The sequence below is a fragment of the Sciurus carolinensis genome, chromosome 9 (assembly GCF_902686445.1).
Source record: "Sciurus carolinensis chromosome 9, mSciCar1.2, whole genome shotgun sequence".
Lineage (NCBI taxonomy): Eukaryota > Metazoa > Chordata > Mammalia > Rodentia > Sciuridae > Sciurus > Sciurus carolinensis.
In genome coordinates, this window is record NC_062221.1 from 65,536,124 (window position 1) to 65,553,390 (window position 17,267).

General features: G+C 35.4%; 1 protein-coding gene across 17 annotated transcripts in view; it reads left to right on the top strand.

The window, feature by feature from the left end:
* Window positions 1-15,805, top strand: part of Dlg1 (discs large MAGUK scaffold protein 1) — a 261,124-nt gene extending 245,319 nt beyond the window's left edge. For 10 of the 17 annotated variants that reach the window (XM_047563705.1, XM_047563703.1, XM_047563711.1 and 7 more), the window contains 2 exons: window positions 4,049-4,140; window positions 9,257-15,803. In XM_047563705.1, the coding sequence (XP_047419661.1) occupies window positions 4,049-4,140; window positions 9,257-9,363 (199 nt within the window). In that variant the 3' untranslated portion in view covers window positions 9,364-15,803. Of the gene's footprint in view, window positions 1-4,048; window positions 4,141-9,256 lie in introns of all 17 variants that reach the window. The other 7 variants (XM_047563709.1, XM_047563714.1, XM_047563717.1 and 4 more) reach the window with 3 other exon arrangements.
* The last annotated feature ends 1,462 nt before the right edge of the window (window positions 15,806-17,267 follow it).

The window sequence follows — 17,267 nt, forward strand, 5'->3', positions numbered from 1 at the left end:
AAGGTTATAGAACTACACAATTTAAATCTTTCTGCCAGGGCTGGGGATGTGGCTCAGTGTTACAGCACTTGCTAGCATGCACAAGGCCCTGGTTCAATTTTCAGCACTGTAAAAACACATTAAAAACTTTCTGACCTACGTTAAACACTGTACTCAACATCTGCAAAATATCCATTGATTTCAAATATGCATGAAACAATTACCCAAACTAATTATCTGCTGGATCACAAATTTCAAGTGATCGAAAACACTGGGCATGGTGGTGCACGATTCTAATCCCGTCGGCTCAGGAGGCTGAAGCAGGAGGATCTTCAGTTCAAAGCCAGCAATAGTGAGGTACTAAGCAACTCAGTGAGACCCTGTCTCTAAATAAAATACAAAATAGGGCTGGAGATGTGATTCACTGGTTGAGTGCCCCTGAGTTCAATCCCCTGTACCCTGCCCCCCAAATAAAGAAAGAAAACAAAACAAATATCTTCCGATCACAATGAAATTAAAAGATGATTAGACAATCCTCATATATTTAGAAACTAAGCATTATACTTCAAAATGAGCCAAAGAAAAAAAATCACAGAATAAATTATAAATGTCTTGAACTAAATAGTAGTGAAATTACCCAATAAATAAATTTGAAGGTTGTTATGGCCTTGCTGAAGGCTCAAAAGAACATAAAGCCTTAAATATTAAAAATATTGAAAATCAAATATTAGAGGGAAAATGCTAAAAATCTGAACTGTTATGGTACTAGGGTTTGAACCTAGGGGCACTCTACCACTGAGCAATGTTCCCATCTCTTTTTATTTGTTCCTTTGTTTTGTTTTTGTTTTTTGAGACAGGATTTCTCTTGCTGAGTTGCTGAGGCGGGCCTCAAACTTGATATTGTCCTTCCTCAGCCTCCCCAGTAACTGGAAGTGTACACCATGACCAGCTGTAATTTAAACTCTTTTAGAAATTAATGAAATGGAAAACCTACATACATTAGAGAGGATAAATAATTCCAAACATGTTTTCTTTGAAATATAATAAACCATTAAGAATGATCAAGAAAAAAAAACAAAGGCATATCAATGTCAGCATCATGAATGAGATGAATAAAAGAGAGGATATTACTACAGGTTTAGTAGCCATTAAAATGTTTGCCATATGACATCCAATAGAAAAATGGACCTTGACAGCCTCACAAAAAAGGATCTCCACATAATCAATAAAAAAAAATGGTGCTGAATTAATCATGGAAATGCAAGTTAAAACCATAGTGTTATATACTACTACCTACCTACCTACCCACCCTAATAACTAAAATGAAAAAGCTGACATTCATAACAGTGTTAGACATGTAAATTGGTACATTCACAGTGGTGAATTGTCCACAGTATCTCCTATAGCTGAACATAAGCTTAACTTATGACTGTCTCATTCCCAGGTATATACTCAACAGAAGTACTGCATGTGTTAATCAAAGACATGTATTTGATTGTTGAGAGAAGTACATCATACTAATGAAAATGAGCAATCTTCCACTATACACAAAAGTAGGGAAGAGGCTCTTATGTATAAAATTGTTTATACAATTTGAATTAAAAAACAATCCCAGAACTAAAAGTATATATAATCTGTTATTCCATATTTAATTATTGCTTATAAAAGTTACCCTTTAAGGGTAGTGTGGTTGCTGGAGTGAGCACACTTAGATTCTGGGATACTGGGAATGCTCTATATTTTGATTTAAGAATTAAGTATACAGGTATATGCAGGTTTATAAAAATTCATCATGCCATATATCTGTTAAATTGCTTTTCCATGTTTGAAAATTATGTTTCAAAAAATGTTAAGAAATTCTAAAGTCTTGATAAAAAGAATTTGAATTTGTGACCAAAAAAATTTCTTCCACAAATAAAACACCAGGCCAAGAGGACTTGATGAATTTTACCAAAAGCTAAGAAAGATGTAAATCTCAAACAGATTTTTCTACTTTTTGCCATTAATTTGATACCTGATAAGAACTTTATAGGAAAGGAAGATGATGAGTCATTCTTAATGATGAATATAGATGCAAAATTCCATATCAAAATATGAGCAAATTGAATCCAACAATTTTTTCAAAATTTCAAGTAAGGTAAAATGTAATAGTGGGGTCTAGGGTTGGTTTAGCATTTAAAAATTAATCGGGGGTGCCAGGCAAGGTGGAATACCTGTAATCCCAGTAACTCTGGAGGCTGAGACAGGAGGATTGCAAATTCAAAGCCAGCCTCAGCAACTTATTAAGACCCTGACTCAAAATAAAAAGCACTGGGGATGTAACTCAGTGACAAAGTGCTTCTGGAAAAAATCCAAAGAGCCAAAAAATATATAAAAAGGAAAGAAAGCAGTTTACTGGGTCATTCAGAGGGAAAAAAATAAGTTAACAAAACTATCCCTGAGAAAGACCAGATGTCAGGCAAAGATTTTAAAACAACTTTTAATGATGTTCAAAGAACTAAATGATATGGACAAAGTTAAGAAAACAATATATGAGCAAAATGGAAATCTCAGTAAAGAGAAAACCTTAAAAAACAATAGCAAAAGGCAATTCTGGGGCTGAAGAGAACAATAAATGAAATAAAAATTCACTGTAAAGACTCAAAGTAACATTTGAGCAGTCAGAAGAAAGATTCAGAACTTAAAGATAGGACAACAGAAATTATCGGTCTGAGAATCAGAAAGAAAAAACATTGAAGAAATGTGAACAGAGCCTAAGGAAACTATGGGACATCATCATGTGGACCCAAAAATAGAAGAAAGGAGCAGAAGAAATAATAGCCAGAACCTTCCCAAAATTCATACAAGACATGAATATAAACACCAAAGAAATTCAATAAATTCCAAGCTTTATAAACTCAGACCCTCCCTAAGGCGCATTGTAATCAAACCGTTGGAAGACAAAGTTTCTTAAACATGACGAGAGAAGCAGCTCATCACATATAAGAGATTTCCCAGTAACAATATAAGTAGAATTCTCATCCAAAACTTTGGTGGTCAGAAGGTAATGGGTTGATATGTTAAAAGTACTGAAGAAAAAAACTGTCAACTAAGAATCCCATAATTGGCAAAACTGTCCTTTAAAATGGGGGAGAAATTAAGACATTCTCAGAAAAGCAAAAGCTGAGGGACATTCATTATCGCTAGACCTACCCACAAGAAATGTTCAAGGGAATACAGTATAGTGAAAGGGCACTAGACAGTAACTACACAAGATAACAACACAAACATGATACTTAATGGTGGAATAATGAAAGCTTTCCCTCATAAGTTCAGAGAAAACTCCTGTATACCCATCATCCTGTATACCCAGCTGCAACACAATTTGTCAATTTAATATCAGTCTTGTTTTACCTGTTCCCCATCTTTTTGCCCCACCACTCCAGATTGTTTTGAAACAAATACCAGACAATATATCATTTCATCCATATATTTTAATATATATTCAGAAGATAATTGCTTATCTTATATCATCAAATTTTCCTAATTATTTCATAAATTTTATTTTTTCAATTTGTTTATTTATCTAAGTTCCAAATAAATTATATTTATGACAGTTTTTTAATCTATAGATTCTCCCTCCTCTTTCTCCCTACTCCTCACTGCTGTAATTAATTGGGGTGGGGGGGACCAGATATTTCTTCTGCAGGTTTCCCCCAGACTATATTTTCTGATTGCCTTCTGATTTTTTTATTTTATTTTCTGATTGCCTTCTCGTGATGGTGTCTTATATGTTCATATGCCCCCTTTACTTTATGTAAATCGGCGGATAGATCTGTAAATTGCATTTCAATATGAACTTTTTATCAAAGTCAAACTATCATAGATTAGTGCTTAATTTTTTTGGCTTCTTTGAGCTAGTGCAGAATGTATTAAAACCATTTTGTCATTCTAAGTATAAAACAAAATAATCTGACACCTTTGTTTTTCAACAGAGCTGAACTTTACATGATTTAATACTTTATATGTCTTCTTTTTTCAAAAGGCATTATAATATGATAATTACCAATTTCAAAATTTATTTGCATAGGGAGATGAATAAGCGTCTAACAGAAGAACAAGCCAGAAAAACATTTGAGAGAGCCATGAAACTGGAGCAGGAATTTACTGAACATTTCACAGGTTGGAACCATTGTGACAGTGACCTTTATATTTATGCCATCAAATAATCAAATTTTCCAGATTATTTCATAAGTTTTGTTTGTTTTTGAATTTTGCTTTGAAGCCATATGAACTAACCCTTTCAAATGAATATTAAACTACATAAATCTATCAGTAATAACTAGTACTGTCATTTTCAGAATAAACTCTTAAGATCTCTGGTTTTGTCCTGTGGAAAATTCATCTAGCTTAGGCATTAGGCAGTAGTAATGGGGAATCTTGAAATTTTATGTTTCTTAGGTTGTTGATAAGGACAGCATATACAGGAATAATTCAGACTTTATCAGAGGAAAACACATCTGTTACCACACATTGTGTGTGGGAAGGCCACTTAAAATCTACTCCATTAAACTAATCACCTTGCTTTTTACATTAGATCCTCAGAACTTCTTTTTCTTAGAACTAAAGGCATGTGTCCTTTGACCCACATCTCCCTGTTTCCCCTAACACTCCAGTCTCTGACCACTACCATGCTATTCTCTGTTTGACTTTTTCAGAATCCACATATAAGTGAGATCATATAATGTTTGTTTTACTGTGTCTGGCTTAATTATTGTCCTTCAGATTGACTCATGTTGCAAATGACAGGCTTTGCTTTTTCTTTGCTGAATAATATTCCATTGGGTATATGTGCTATATTTTCTTTATCCATTCATTCATTGACACATACTTGGGTTGTTTCTGAATCTTGTCTTTTGTGAATAATGCTGCATGAACATAAAAGTGCAGGTGTCTCTTAGACATATGATTGCATTTCCTCTGGTTATCTACCCAGAAATGAGATTACTAGATCATATGTGTCTGTTTTCTGCTGCTATAAAAGAATACCACAGACGGGGTAAATTATAAAAAATAGAGGTTTATTTGGCTTACAGTTTTGGATTCTGAGAGTTCCAGATTCGAGGAGCTATAACTGATGAGGGCTTTCTTCCTGTGCCATAACATGGCAGAATGGGCAAACAAGCATACATAAGACTGTGAAGAAGGGAGCCGAACTTAAAACAAACCCACTTACGATAACTAATCCACTCACAATAATGGTTTTAATCCTTCCTTAAGGGAAGATCTCTCATAACCTAGTCACTTCTAAAGACCCCTTCTCTTAATACTTTTAAATTGGCAAGTAAATTTCAATGAGTTTTCAAGAGGACATTCAATCCATAGCACTATGGGTTTTTTTACTTTTAAATTTTAAAAAATTTGTTCTAGCCCTGGGTTCAATCCCCAGCACCAAAGAAAAAAAAAATTGTTCTAATTAGTTATACATGACAGTAGAATTCATTTATGCGTTTTGATAAATCATAAATGGAAGTATAATTTCTCATTTTTCTGATTGTACACATTGCAGGATCACATTGATCATGCAGTCATATATGTACATGAGATAATAATGTCTGCTTCACTCTACTATCCTTCCTACCCCCATGCCCCTTCCCCTCCCTTCACTCCCCTCTACCTAATATAAATTAACTATTCTCCCCCAGCACCCTGCACCTTGTGAATTAGCTTCCGCATATCAGAAAACATTCCGCCTTTGGTTTTTTAGGTCTAGCTTATTTTGCTTAGCATGATATTCTTCAACTCCATCCATTTACCAGCAAATGCCATAATTTCATAATTTCTTCTTTAAAGCTGAGTAATATTCCCTTGTGTATATATACCTCATTTTCTTTATCCATTCATCTGTTGAAGGGCATCTAGCTTAGTGCCATAGTTTATTGTGAATTGAGCTGCTATAAACACTGATGTGGCTGCATCACTGTGGCATGCTGATTATAAGTCCTTTGGGTATAAACCAAGGAGTGGGATAAGTGGGTCAAATGGTGGTTCCATTCCAAATTTCTGAGGAATCTCCATACTGTTTTCCATAATGGCTGTACTAATCTACACTTCCACCAACAGTGTGTAAGGGTTCCTTTTTCTCCACACTCATTTTCTTATCTCTTTTGTTGTTGTTATTGTTGTTGTTCTACTAAGAATTGAACCCAGGGGCACTTGATCGCTGAGCCGCATCCTCAGACCTTTTTCATTTTTTGTTTTGAGACTGGGTCCTGCTAAGTCGCCCAGGGCCTCAGTAAGTTGGTGAGGCAGTCTTTGAACTTGTGATCCTCCTGCCCTCAGCCTTCTGAGTTGATGGGATTACAGGCATGTGCCAGCCACCAAACCTGGCTCTCTTGTCTTTTGATAATGACCATCCTAACACGTATGAGGTGATATTTTATTTTGGCTTTAATTTGCATTTCCCTGATGATTAGTGATTTTGAGCACCTTTTCATATGCCTTTTGGCCATTAGTATATATGTCTCCTTTGGAAAAATGTTTACTCAGATCCTTTGTTCATTTCTTAAATGGATTCTTTTTTTTTTTTTTTTTTTTTTTTGTTGTTGTTGTTGAGTTATATGAGTTTCTTACATCTTTATCAGATACTTGGTTTGCAAACATTTTCTCCCCTTCCATAGGTTGCCTTTCCATTTGTTGATTGTTTCCTTTGCTATTCAGAAACTTTTTCAGTTGACACAATCCCACTTGATTATTTTTTATTTTGTGGACTATGCTTTTGAAGTCATATTCAAAAAATCATTGCCAAGACCAATGTCAAGGTTGTTCCCTTGTGTCCTAATAGAAGTTGTATGGTTTTAGTTCTTATATCTAAATTTTTAATCTATTTTATGTTAATTTTTAGATTTTAAGATAGGATCCAGTTTCATTCTTTTGTGCAAAGATGTAAGTTTTCCCAGCATCATTTATTATTGACGACAAAAGCCTTTCCCTGTTGTGTATTCCTGGTGCCCTTGTCAAAGATCAGTGGTCTGTGTTCCATTTTTAAATATATTTATTTAAAAGGAAAAGAGTGGATACATTTCCCTAATAATCTTTTTTCTCCAGTTTGTTCTTTAAAATATTCCTTAGTATCTTTGCACAAGCTTTTTGTCATTTGTTCTGTTTTGAGAGACTGTCTAGCTGTGTTGCCCAGGAGGGCCCTCAACTCCTGTGTTTGAGTGATCCTTTTGCATCAGCCTCCTGAGTAGCTGGGACTACAGTCTCACACCACTGTGCCTGGCTTTTGTTGTTTGTTTATTTGAAATAATAATCAGCCTATATTTACTGTTCACATAAGCACCAGTAAGTATTATGGTATGATAAGCCCTGTGCTTTTTTTTTTTTTTTTTAATAATATGTGACTTAAAGAGAATTCACAAGAATTGCACAGGAAAGTTTCATATGCCCTTCACCCATATTTTCCAAATGTTAACTTTTGCCTCATTTATAACTTTTTTTGAAAGGTTCAAGAGTAAATATTTCTCAATAAATAAATAAATATTCCTTATTTGTAACTTGTGTATTTCCCCAAAGTCAAGGACTATTTTCTTATGTAATCATAGTAATATTAATCAAAATCAGGAAATTTAACACTGATTATCTTGTCTAACTACAGATTCCATTTTATATTGTGAGTTTTTCTACTGATGTCTTTAGAGCAAAATGCGGGTGTGTAGGGGGGTTTCCTCTTGCTGAATCCAATCCAGGACTGTTTGTTGCATTAAGTTATATCTGCAGTCTACTTTAATCTGGAATGGTTCCTCAGTCTTTACCATAATACTTACTGGTGCTTTTGTGAACACTAAATATGACATTCTTTAAGAGTAAAGGTCAATTCTTTCGTAAAATCTCATTTTAGATCTAGGTTATGCATTTGGGGCAGGAATATCAAAGAAGTACTAATGTATCCTCTGTGTATCATCATACAAGGTTTATGATGTCAATTGTATCATTACTGGTGATGTTATTTTTAATCACATGGTTAAGTTGTCTGTAGCCTTATGCTTTCCCAGTTTCTTCCCAAGGAGAATCCTGATTTATAACCATTCTATTAATGGATTTACAAAAGTAAACAATTCCTTTGTTTCCCAAGCTAGTTCCTCCTAAAATAAGTCATTGTATGCTATTGTCAACCATGCTGTGAAATACCATGAGAGTCCGTCCTGTGCTGTTGGAATAAATACAGATGCCAATATGGCAAAGTGTTTTGCCAAATGAACTATATTCAAAGACATTAAGGAATGTCTATGTTTAGGGGCTTGGCAATGTAGCTCAGGGGCATAGTCCTCGACTAGCTTGTGCAAGGCCCTGGGTTCAATCCCCACCACTACAAAAAATAAAACGAAGGAATGTCTGTATGTAGCTCAAATATGAACTCTTGCAAAACTGATACTGGTAAAGAATATTGTGAAAATGTTTGAATACTCAAGCATCGTTAGCAACATGTTATAAGTCCTCCCTATACATACATACCTTCTTTCTCATAGTAGACATAATCTGTCACCAAATAGACAATTTTACTTTAAACCTCCATTTTGTATCTTATTCTAGGTTTTTTGTGTCCGTAGAAATCTACATCTATGATGCTCTTACAAAATTCAGAGCATATTTTCATAGTATAATAAATGACTTATTTGGCTTATGATTTTGAATTCTTTCACGTACTCACACCCAGTATAGTACGTGACATAGTAGCATACTAAAGAAAGAAATATCAATATATAGTCATCTCTTTTTTCCTAATGTTTTAGTCCCCTCCCCACAAAATAACAGAAAATTTATAAGTGGCCATGCTTGCTCTCTGTGGTACTGTACCCATTCTCCTTTTTTTCTTTATACATTTATGAAGAAATCAGGAAAGTTAAGGAAATATATAACTATAACTTGTTTTAAAAGAATAAAACTAAGGACTGGGGACACAGCTTAGTGGTAGAGTGCCAGTATAACATGTGTAAGACCCTGGGTTGGTTCAGTCCTCAGCAACTGAATGAAGGAGTGAGTGAATGATGTTAACACATGCTCAGATATTAAAAGAAGAAAATCAATGAATTTCATTTTTTAAGTTTTAAAATAATAACTGATATCTACTATGCAGATAGTAAAATTAAACAAATGAGAATGTTACTAAGTAAACAACAAGTAAATGGTGAATTCTCAGATGATTAACTACTTCTAAGATTGTGCTATTTGACCAGTAATTGTAATGGCAAAGATAGACAATTAATGAAAATTTCTGATTTTCTTTCTATTATTACAGCTATTGTACAGGGAGATACGCTGGAAGACATTTACAACCAAGTGAAACAGATCATAGAAGAACAGTCTGGTCCTTACATCTGGATTCCAGCAAAGGAAAAGTTATGAAGATTCATGTTTCCCTATTTCTTTTTTCCACCATCTCAAATTCTTTGACATGTCTTTGCCCTTTCCTTCTGGAGTCTGTCTTCAGTACTCCTTTTGTGTTTAATCCTGTCCCACTTATCATGGTCTTCAGTTATGCTTATTTTTGACATCTGATGTCTCCTTCACATTGTATCATCTATATTATTCCATGTCACTGTTGATTTGTGGCCATTTTTCTAAGCTGAAGATGGATGGCTGACCAGCTATTAAGGGTTTGGGGAGACGCAGAAAGTGTGGTAAAATTCCTTAATGTTTAAGGGAAAGAAACTTTAAGACATTTGCAGAAAAGCTTTGTATACATTCTTTTCAAATTTCAATATAAATGAAAGAAAAGTGGTTTTAATCAGTGATTTAGTAGACTTCGAGTAACTGTGCACACTTAACTTTAGTAGCATGGTTTGGCCAATGTTATTAGCTCTCAAGTCCTTTTCTCAATTGACTTCTGTTATCAAAGTAATTATTTCATTATAGATAAATAAGAAAAATGTTTTTTTTTTTTAATTTCAAAATTAGTGTCCGAGTTGACTTTCATAATTTCACAAGGGATATTCATTTTTCATAATAGTCTTTAAAGTTTTTTATTGTTTGAAGTTTTCTTTTTTCCCCAGTACATTTGCTAGAAATAACAATGTTCAAATGTTTTTAATCTACTTGTGCAACACTGTTTAGTTTCTTATAAAAATTGTTCATACATAATGATCATCACATTTTCTGAATTAAGGCCATGTTTAGGTGCTAGGGGAGCTCACCTTTTACACAGAAGGTTGAGAAAATGTCACAGATGTAAATGCAGACAAGACATTACAGTGGAGTTGTAGTAATCATTATGGGCAATGGAAAAGGAGTCCAATTCATAGTCTAAAAACTTTAAATGTATTCTTAGGGGTCAGATTTTAATGAATATTTTACCCACAATAACTGCCTATTTTGTTATAATAAAATATATATATAAATATATATAAAACTTTCTTTAACTAAACTGTAACTATGGGAATTATTTTCTTTACATAGTTGCACACACACACAAACATATATATATATATATTTAAAATATATTTTTTCTTTTGCCACCTACTCCTAACTTTTTGTTTGATTTTTAAATTAAATATAAATTGATCAAGCTTATCTTCCTTAATCATGTGAACGGAAAACAGGAGTACAGTGGTTGTGAGGAGAAGCCTCTAGGGAAATTAGATTGCAAGTAAAAGTATGAGCATGTTCTCCTCTTCTACAGAAATTTTCAAAAGGTTCCCACGGCTGGGCTGGGGGGGTGTTTGTTTTTGTTTTTGTTTCATCGTTTTTCTTGTCATTGGGTTTGATTTTGGTCCTCTGCCTTTCCTTCCAGTTCTTCTTTTTTTATTAATAGGAAAACAGGCAAAAACCCTATTTATGTGTGAGTTTCCCCCTCAGACACCTTTCATCCTGTGTAGCTGCTCTGCACTAGAGTTGCCCAGATCATCATGGTGAGCAATTTTAAGATATTTTATTGAAAGGTAGAAGTTACTTCAGAACTCAATTTCTCTGGTCCTTTTTATTAATAATATCATTCGGCTTCCCATTGCTCTTTGGAGTTGCTTATTAAATATGTGGTTTTTGACAACCTCCTCATTAAAATTTAAATGAATACTGGTTTGTAAAGAATTAGCAACATTATCCATTCCATTTATGAGAAAGAGGAGAACAGCTAATAAACTTTATTGTAAAAATCTGCATGTTAAATGTGTCTTGAATTTTGAAAGAAAAATTTTATAGGCTAACGTTTTCTTGGAACAATTTAGGTCATTTCATCATTTACAACCTGAATTCAAAAACCATTATGTAATAAATTATAGCTCTTAACACTAAATGTAGTAGATTGCTAGATAATCACATTATAGACCAAGAAGAAATATAAGATGGTGACGTGTTAAAATCTGTATCACATTGCTTTCTGGATATCTTTATTAAATGATTTTTTGTAAGAAATTTATTTATGCAACTTTTAGATCATATAGGATTATTAATGGAATAACTAACTGCCAAGTACTACACAATAGCCACTTCAGTGTGTTATAAGTAAATTTTAAAAAGGTGTTAGTAGCCCTCCTGTAAGGCATAAGTGAAATCTCTTGCCCAGCATGACTCAGCTAGAAAGTGGCAGTGCTTGGTGTTCAGATCCAAGTCTGCCCCAGGTGTGTGTTTTTTTCCAGTATACTATGCTGCCTCAGCTTTTAGCCTCTACTGTGCAAGGCACTGTGACTCAAATTCTTATTTTTGTATCCCTTTACAAATAAGGAAAGAGATTGAAATGGAGATTCTTGCTCAAAGTCAGTAGGGACAGATAGAGTAAGTCACTCCCATCACAACTGAAAAGACTGTGAAAAACAAGTCAGCCTAGCACTGTCACGATAACGTACAAAAAAGGAACCTCTTTGGAACCAAAATTTCAGCCATAATTCAAAAGAAAATGTCCACTACTCTAATAAACAGGGAGTGATCATACAACTTTATAAAATATTCCATGTTTTTATATGCCTCTCGATGTCCTTAAGTTGGCAAAAAGGAAAATGCCTCTTAAAATGCGATGACACATTTCTGGTTGCTTTCCTGTTCCATAACTGTATTGGGCTCCTTAATAAATGATAGAAACAAGTTTGTGGAACTCATTCCACCAAAATACACTCTGTTTAACAAACACCTGCTAAGCACTGCTTTGCATTTAAACTCCAAACGTGGCATTTTTGGGGACTACAATACTGAGCACAATGCTTTCTAAAGTATTAGGGTAAACAGTTGTCTTCCAAGATTATTCTCTGCCTTAAATACTCTTAATTTACATGTGGTAAAATAGAACCCCAACAATCCCCATGACTTAACAAAAGTTACACTACAAATCCAGAGCATGATCAGGATTAGAACCTTTAACCCCTGACTCCTTAAGAGTGGTTTTTCTCCCATAACAGTTTTTTCCCTCCCATGGCTGCAAGCTGAACTGAATGGGTGGTTGAATTCCCGGGGATTTGAATTACTGAAGAAAATAAATATCAGTAGGTTTTTCATATTTATTGAGGAATTTACAATTTGAAAGGTAGAGAAAAGATAGGTGTTAGTTTTCTGGCCCACATTTAGACCACTTGTGCCAGTCCAGTGTTCTGTAACACTGTTGTGTTTTCTTCCTTCAGAGTTGCACAGTACACCTCTCACTGAATTTGGCAGCAGTGCATTGTGATGTGAAGAACGTGGGCTTGGGAATCCCAGCTGAGTCTAAATGCCTGTTCTGCCATTATGAGTTACATACCTAACCTTTAGCAAGTCTCATCATCCCTCTTAACTGAGGACTTAAATGAACTGGAGATACTTTGAGATCAGTAAGATTATAAATAATGTGGGCTAGCACATAGTACACCCTAAAGTCAATTCTCTTTTCCTTTGGATTAAGAAACCAGGAATTGTCCTAACTCCTTTTGTGCAGATTAACCTGACCCTGAGTTTTACCTTAGTTGCAGTGGGATTTGATTGCCTTACAGGATTGTTCTAAGTGTTGAATAGTGTATACGAAACACCAATCATATCATCTGACACTCAACATTCAATACCTATTCTTGCCCTTACTCTGGGATATACTTATGGTTGGTAGCCACAGAGCGAGAGACTATAGTCCACCATTTTTCATTACCTGTGGAGAAATTTTCTTTGTCAGACTTTAGTTAAGAAATTACTTATACTTCAGTCCCTATAATCAGATGTGCTCATCTCCTCTAAGGATCCCTATTTTTTGTCAGAGATGCTGTGAGTTGTGGCCCACCCTAACTCAACTTCAAACATGGAACTGGAAGACAACTGGGTTGCTTAAACCATCCTCATGTCCATAGTTGAAGACCCAACAGTCTGGCAATTCTCCATAATATTAATTGTTGATGGTCTATAAACAGGCCTAAGATAGTAGAGTGAAATATTACTTAAATCATTGCAATAAAATACTGTTTCACTCAATTCAATTAAAAATAGAATGATCACAGCTTACTCATTGACTACTTTTTCATCCACTTTCTAACACCAGCTCTTTCTCTCTTCACCTTTAAATAGAGTTACGTAAGCTGATAAAACAAAGCCTGATCTGCTGGATAGCCTTATGAACTGCCTTATGGTGGTCAAATAATTTGCTCTTGTTTGAGACTTTGGGGAGCAGGTACCAGACAGACCTGACCAGGAGGAGTTTCACACTCTGATTTGCCCAGTATCTCTATTAATGATAGTAGTAGTGAACAGATGGAGAAAATTAGGGAAAGGATACCAGAGAAGGGTCAAGGTTAGAATTCTGGTTCTGTTGGTGTGTTTTGGTTTTCTACTTTTTATTGAAGTGTGACATACAATACATATAATGTGTAAATATATCTAAGTGTACATGTACCCCAGGGATTTTTTATAAACCAGCATTACTTTATATAACCTGCACCCCAGGTCCCTTTATCAGCTCCCTCCTAGTTGTTCCTACTACCCTAAAGAAAACCACTATCCTTTCTTATCTTTTTAGATTTCATTCTTTTTGGTATGCAGTTCTGAGTTTTGATGCCTGCATATAGTCATGTAAGTCCCACCTCCTTGTGAGCACAATACAGACAGTTACATTATCCCAAAAGTTTCTCTCATGTTTGTACCTGTAGTTAATACCTCCCTCCTACCCTAAAGCCTGTGGTTTTTATTTGCCTTTCCCAGAATGTCATATAAATGGAATCATCATACATAGCATTTTATGTGTGGCTTCTTTGATTTGGCAAAAGACTTCAGATTCATGTTGCTGCATGTATCAATAGTTTGTTAGTTTTTATTGCTGATACTCTCTTTCTTGGATGTACACAATAAGTTTGTCCATTCACTGGCTGAAGGACTTCTGGATTGTTCCTGATTTTTCCTACTATAGCTTTGTATTTCTTTGCCATGCTGGGTCCACAGGGACAGGGAGCAGCAAGGAGGAATGGGTTTTTGAGGTAGAAAGCCATGATGAACACTCCCTAGCCCAACTCCATCAATACTGTGAGCATCCACTCGTTCTGGTACCTGCACAGGAGCCTGTCATCCTAAAACAAAGTTTATATGCAAAATAATAGATCCCAAGAACCTGATCATAGAAGGGATTGTGCCCAAAACGGAGTCTATAAGAAAGAGCACTTTAGAATTTCAAACCTCAGAAATAACACTCAGATGATCCAGTAGCTGGGTGTGCGAGATCCTTATTACTGGTTACTAAGGGAAATAAATGTTTATTAAGTAAACCAGAATAGGAATTAGAAAATAGTGGTAGATTCAAATAATTCTAGTTAATTTAACTATACATAAACCTCTTTTAAAACATCACTATGTAAAATATTGGAACAAAATGAAAGCATTTTAACCCTATATAATGATCAGTTAGTTACTCTCTTTCATCTACTCATATACAGTTGTTCCTCAGTGTCTATGTGGGGGACAGGGGTGTGTCTAAGACACCCTCTACAGGTACCAAAATCTGTGGGTATTCAAGTCCATTATATAAAATGATCTAGGATTTTCATATAACCCATGCACATCCTTTCAGATGCTTAAAGTCATCTCAATATTCTATTATGTAGCTCATAAATGCTTGAGCATCCTCAGATTGTTGTGTCCTCAGATTTTGGTATCTAGTGGAATTCCTAAAACCAGTCCCACGTGAATGCCAAAAGATGGTGGTAGTTTGAACAACAAACTGAAAACAAGCCATTTAACTTAGGAAACAGTCCATGGAGACAAAGCAATGATCTTTTCAGAAAATCTGAGTTTTTTTAAACACCAAAGAATTGTGATTTGTTTTTCAAAAATATTGTCTATTTTCTTTGGATGATAACCTCTATGCATTTTAAATATTTCTTACATTATTATAGACATCTAATTCTAGTGCCATGTACTTGAAGGGACTTTGTTTATCAGAGATGGCTCCACTGATTGCTTAGCATGCACTTGACCTTTTCTGCACGTAGGTATTCCACAGGACCTCGTCAGCCTTTTCTGTTCTCACAGTATGACTTCCAAGTGTGTTTAAAAAAAAAAAATTATTTAAATTGGCTCTAGGCAACCTTAGGAACTACTGGTGTTTTTCCAAAGTAGGAATATTGAGCATTTCCCTGTTTCTGCCAATCAGTTGTTAATGAATCATTTGAATGGTTATTACTACAGTAGAATTCTTCTAATTATATGGAAGTCAGTGCCCAGGACAATTAGCTGTGAAACTTGCTAATGTCAATGATAAATTGAACTTTCTGATGGAAGAAAAGATTGGGAGTGATGTAATCTTTCTCCTTTAGGATGTCTAAAATTAGGTTCATTTACCTCACAGATGGAATAGCTGAAGACGAGGAAGTGTATGAAAGTCCCATATGTTCCATCCTGAATCTCTACAAATAAAGATTTTCTAAATCTTGTGAGAGTTATTTAATCAAATCAAATATCTACTTCCCTGGTGCTACACGTAAGACTAGGAAAGAAATTTTGTGAAGATCGATCCCTTTCTCAAAGATCAGTTCTTGCTTAGTTATCTGACATACCCTAAGAAAAAGCTTTACTAACTTTATAACTTTTTCTGTTACTAATGGTGGTTGTACATAGTAGAATGTCTTCTTAAAAGTCACCTAAGCTTTAACCTTAGTGCTTTTGACATTTCCTTAAACACACTCAATTCACCAAATTCTCCCCAGACATGTTTTTCCTAAAGTGCAATTTCCTCTCTCCTCAATGGCATTCATGAGTCCTCAATCCAAACTAGTTAATTTGCCTGCAAATAGAGTTTCTGGGACATAGTATGGAGTTTCTGGGACATAGTATGTCGTTAGTAAGTCATCTACCACCTGTTACCTCCTTAGCGTATCTTTTTAGTAAACATCTTCAGCAGAGCTTGTCTTAATGGCCACTTGTCCTTCAAGTCCTACTTTGCTATCACCCATGTGTTAGCTTTTCATTGCTGTGATAAAATACCTGAGAAAATAAACTTTAAGGAAGAAAAATTTATTTCATAGTTTGAAAGGTTTTAGTCATGGTGGGCCTGTGGTGAGGCGGGGAGGGCATAGTAGAGCAAAGCTGCTCATCATGATTTTCAGGAAGCAGAAAGAGCACATAGAAAAGAAGAGACCAAGGGACAAAATATAGCCAACAAGGGCATGCCCCAAGGATCTACTCCAAGTAGGCCCCATCTTAAACATTTCTGCCATTTCCCACTAGCCCACTAAGTTACGAACCCATTGATGCATTAGTCCCCGGAGGATGTCAGAACCCCCATGAACCAATCACCTTCCACAGCCCCTACCTCTGAACACCGCTGCCTTGCAGACAAGTCCTCAACACACAAGCTGTGGTGGCACATTTTAGATCCAACCCATATATCTCCATCTCCCAACTTCTATGTCCTCCCCACTCAAAGTCGTGATTCTTTTACAGCCTACCCCAAAGTCCTTTCTCTTGGAGGAGGCCACCCAGTTACAGCCTCTGGTCTCTGAATTTCTATGGTGCCCACTGGACATCCAGGCACCACTGAGCATGTAGTTACTGTGCTGCTTTCCTCTCATTGGATGTCTCAGTTTAAGCTGCATTTTTATTGTTCTCTCTGCCCCAGATAAATACCCCCCTGAGGCAGGGATTGGAGTACACAGCCCCCCCCCCTTTTTTTTTTAATATTTTTTAGTTGTAGATGGACACAATACCTTTATTATTTATATTTTTTTTTTAAAAAAGGAATGGTCAATTATATTTATTTATATGTGGTGCTGAGAATTGAACCCAGCGCCTCACACAAGGCAAGTGCTCTACCACTGAGCTACAACCCCAGCCCATATTTCTTATTTATTTTTATGTGGTGCTGAGACTGGAACCCAGTGCCT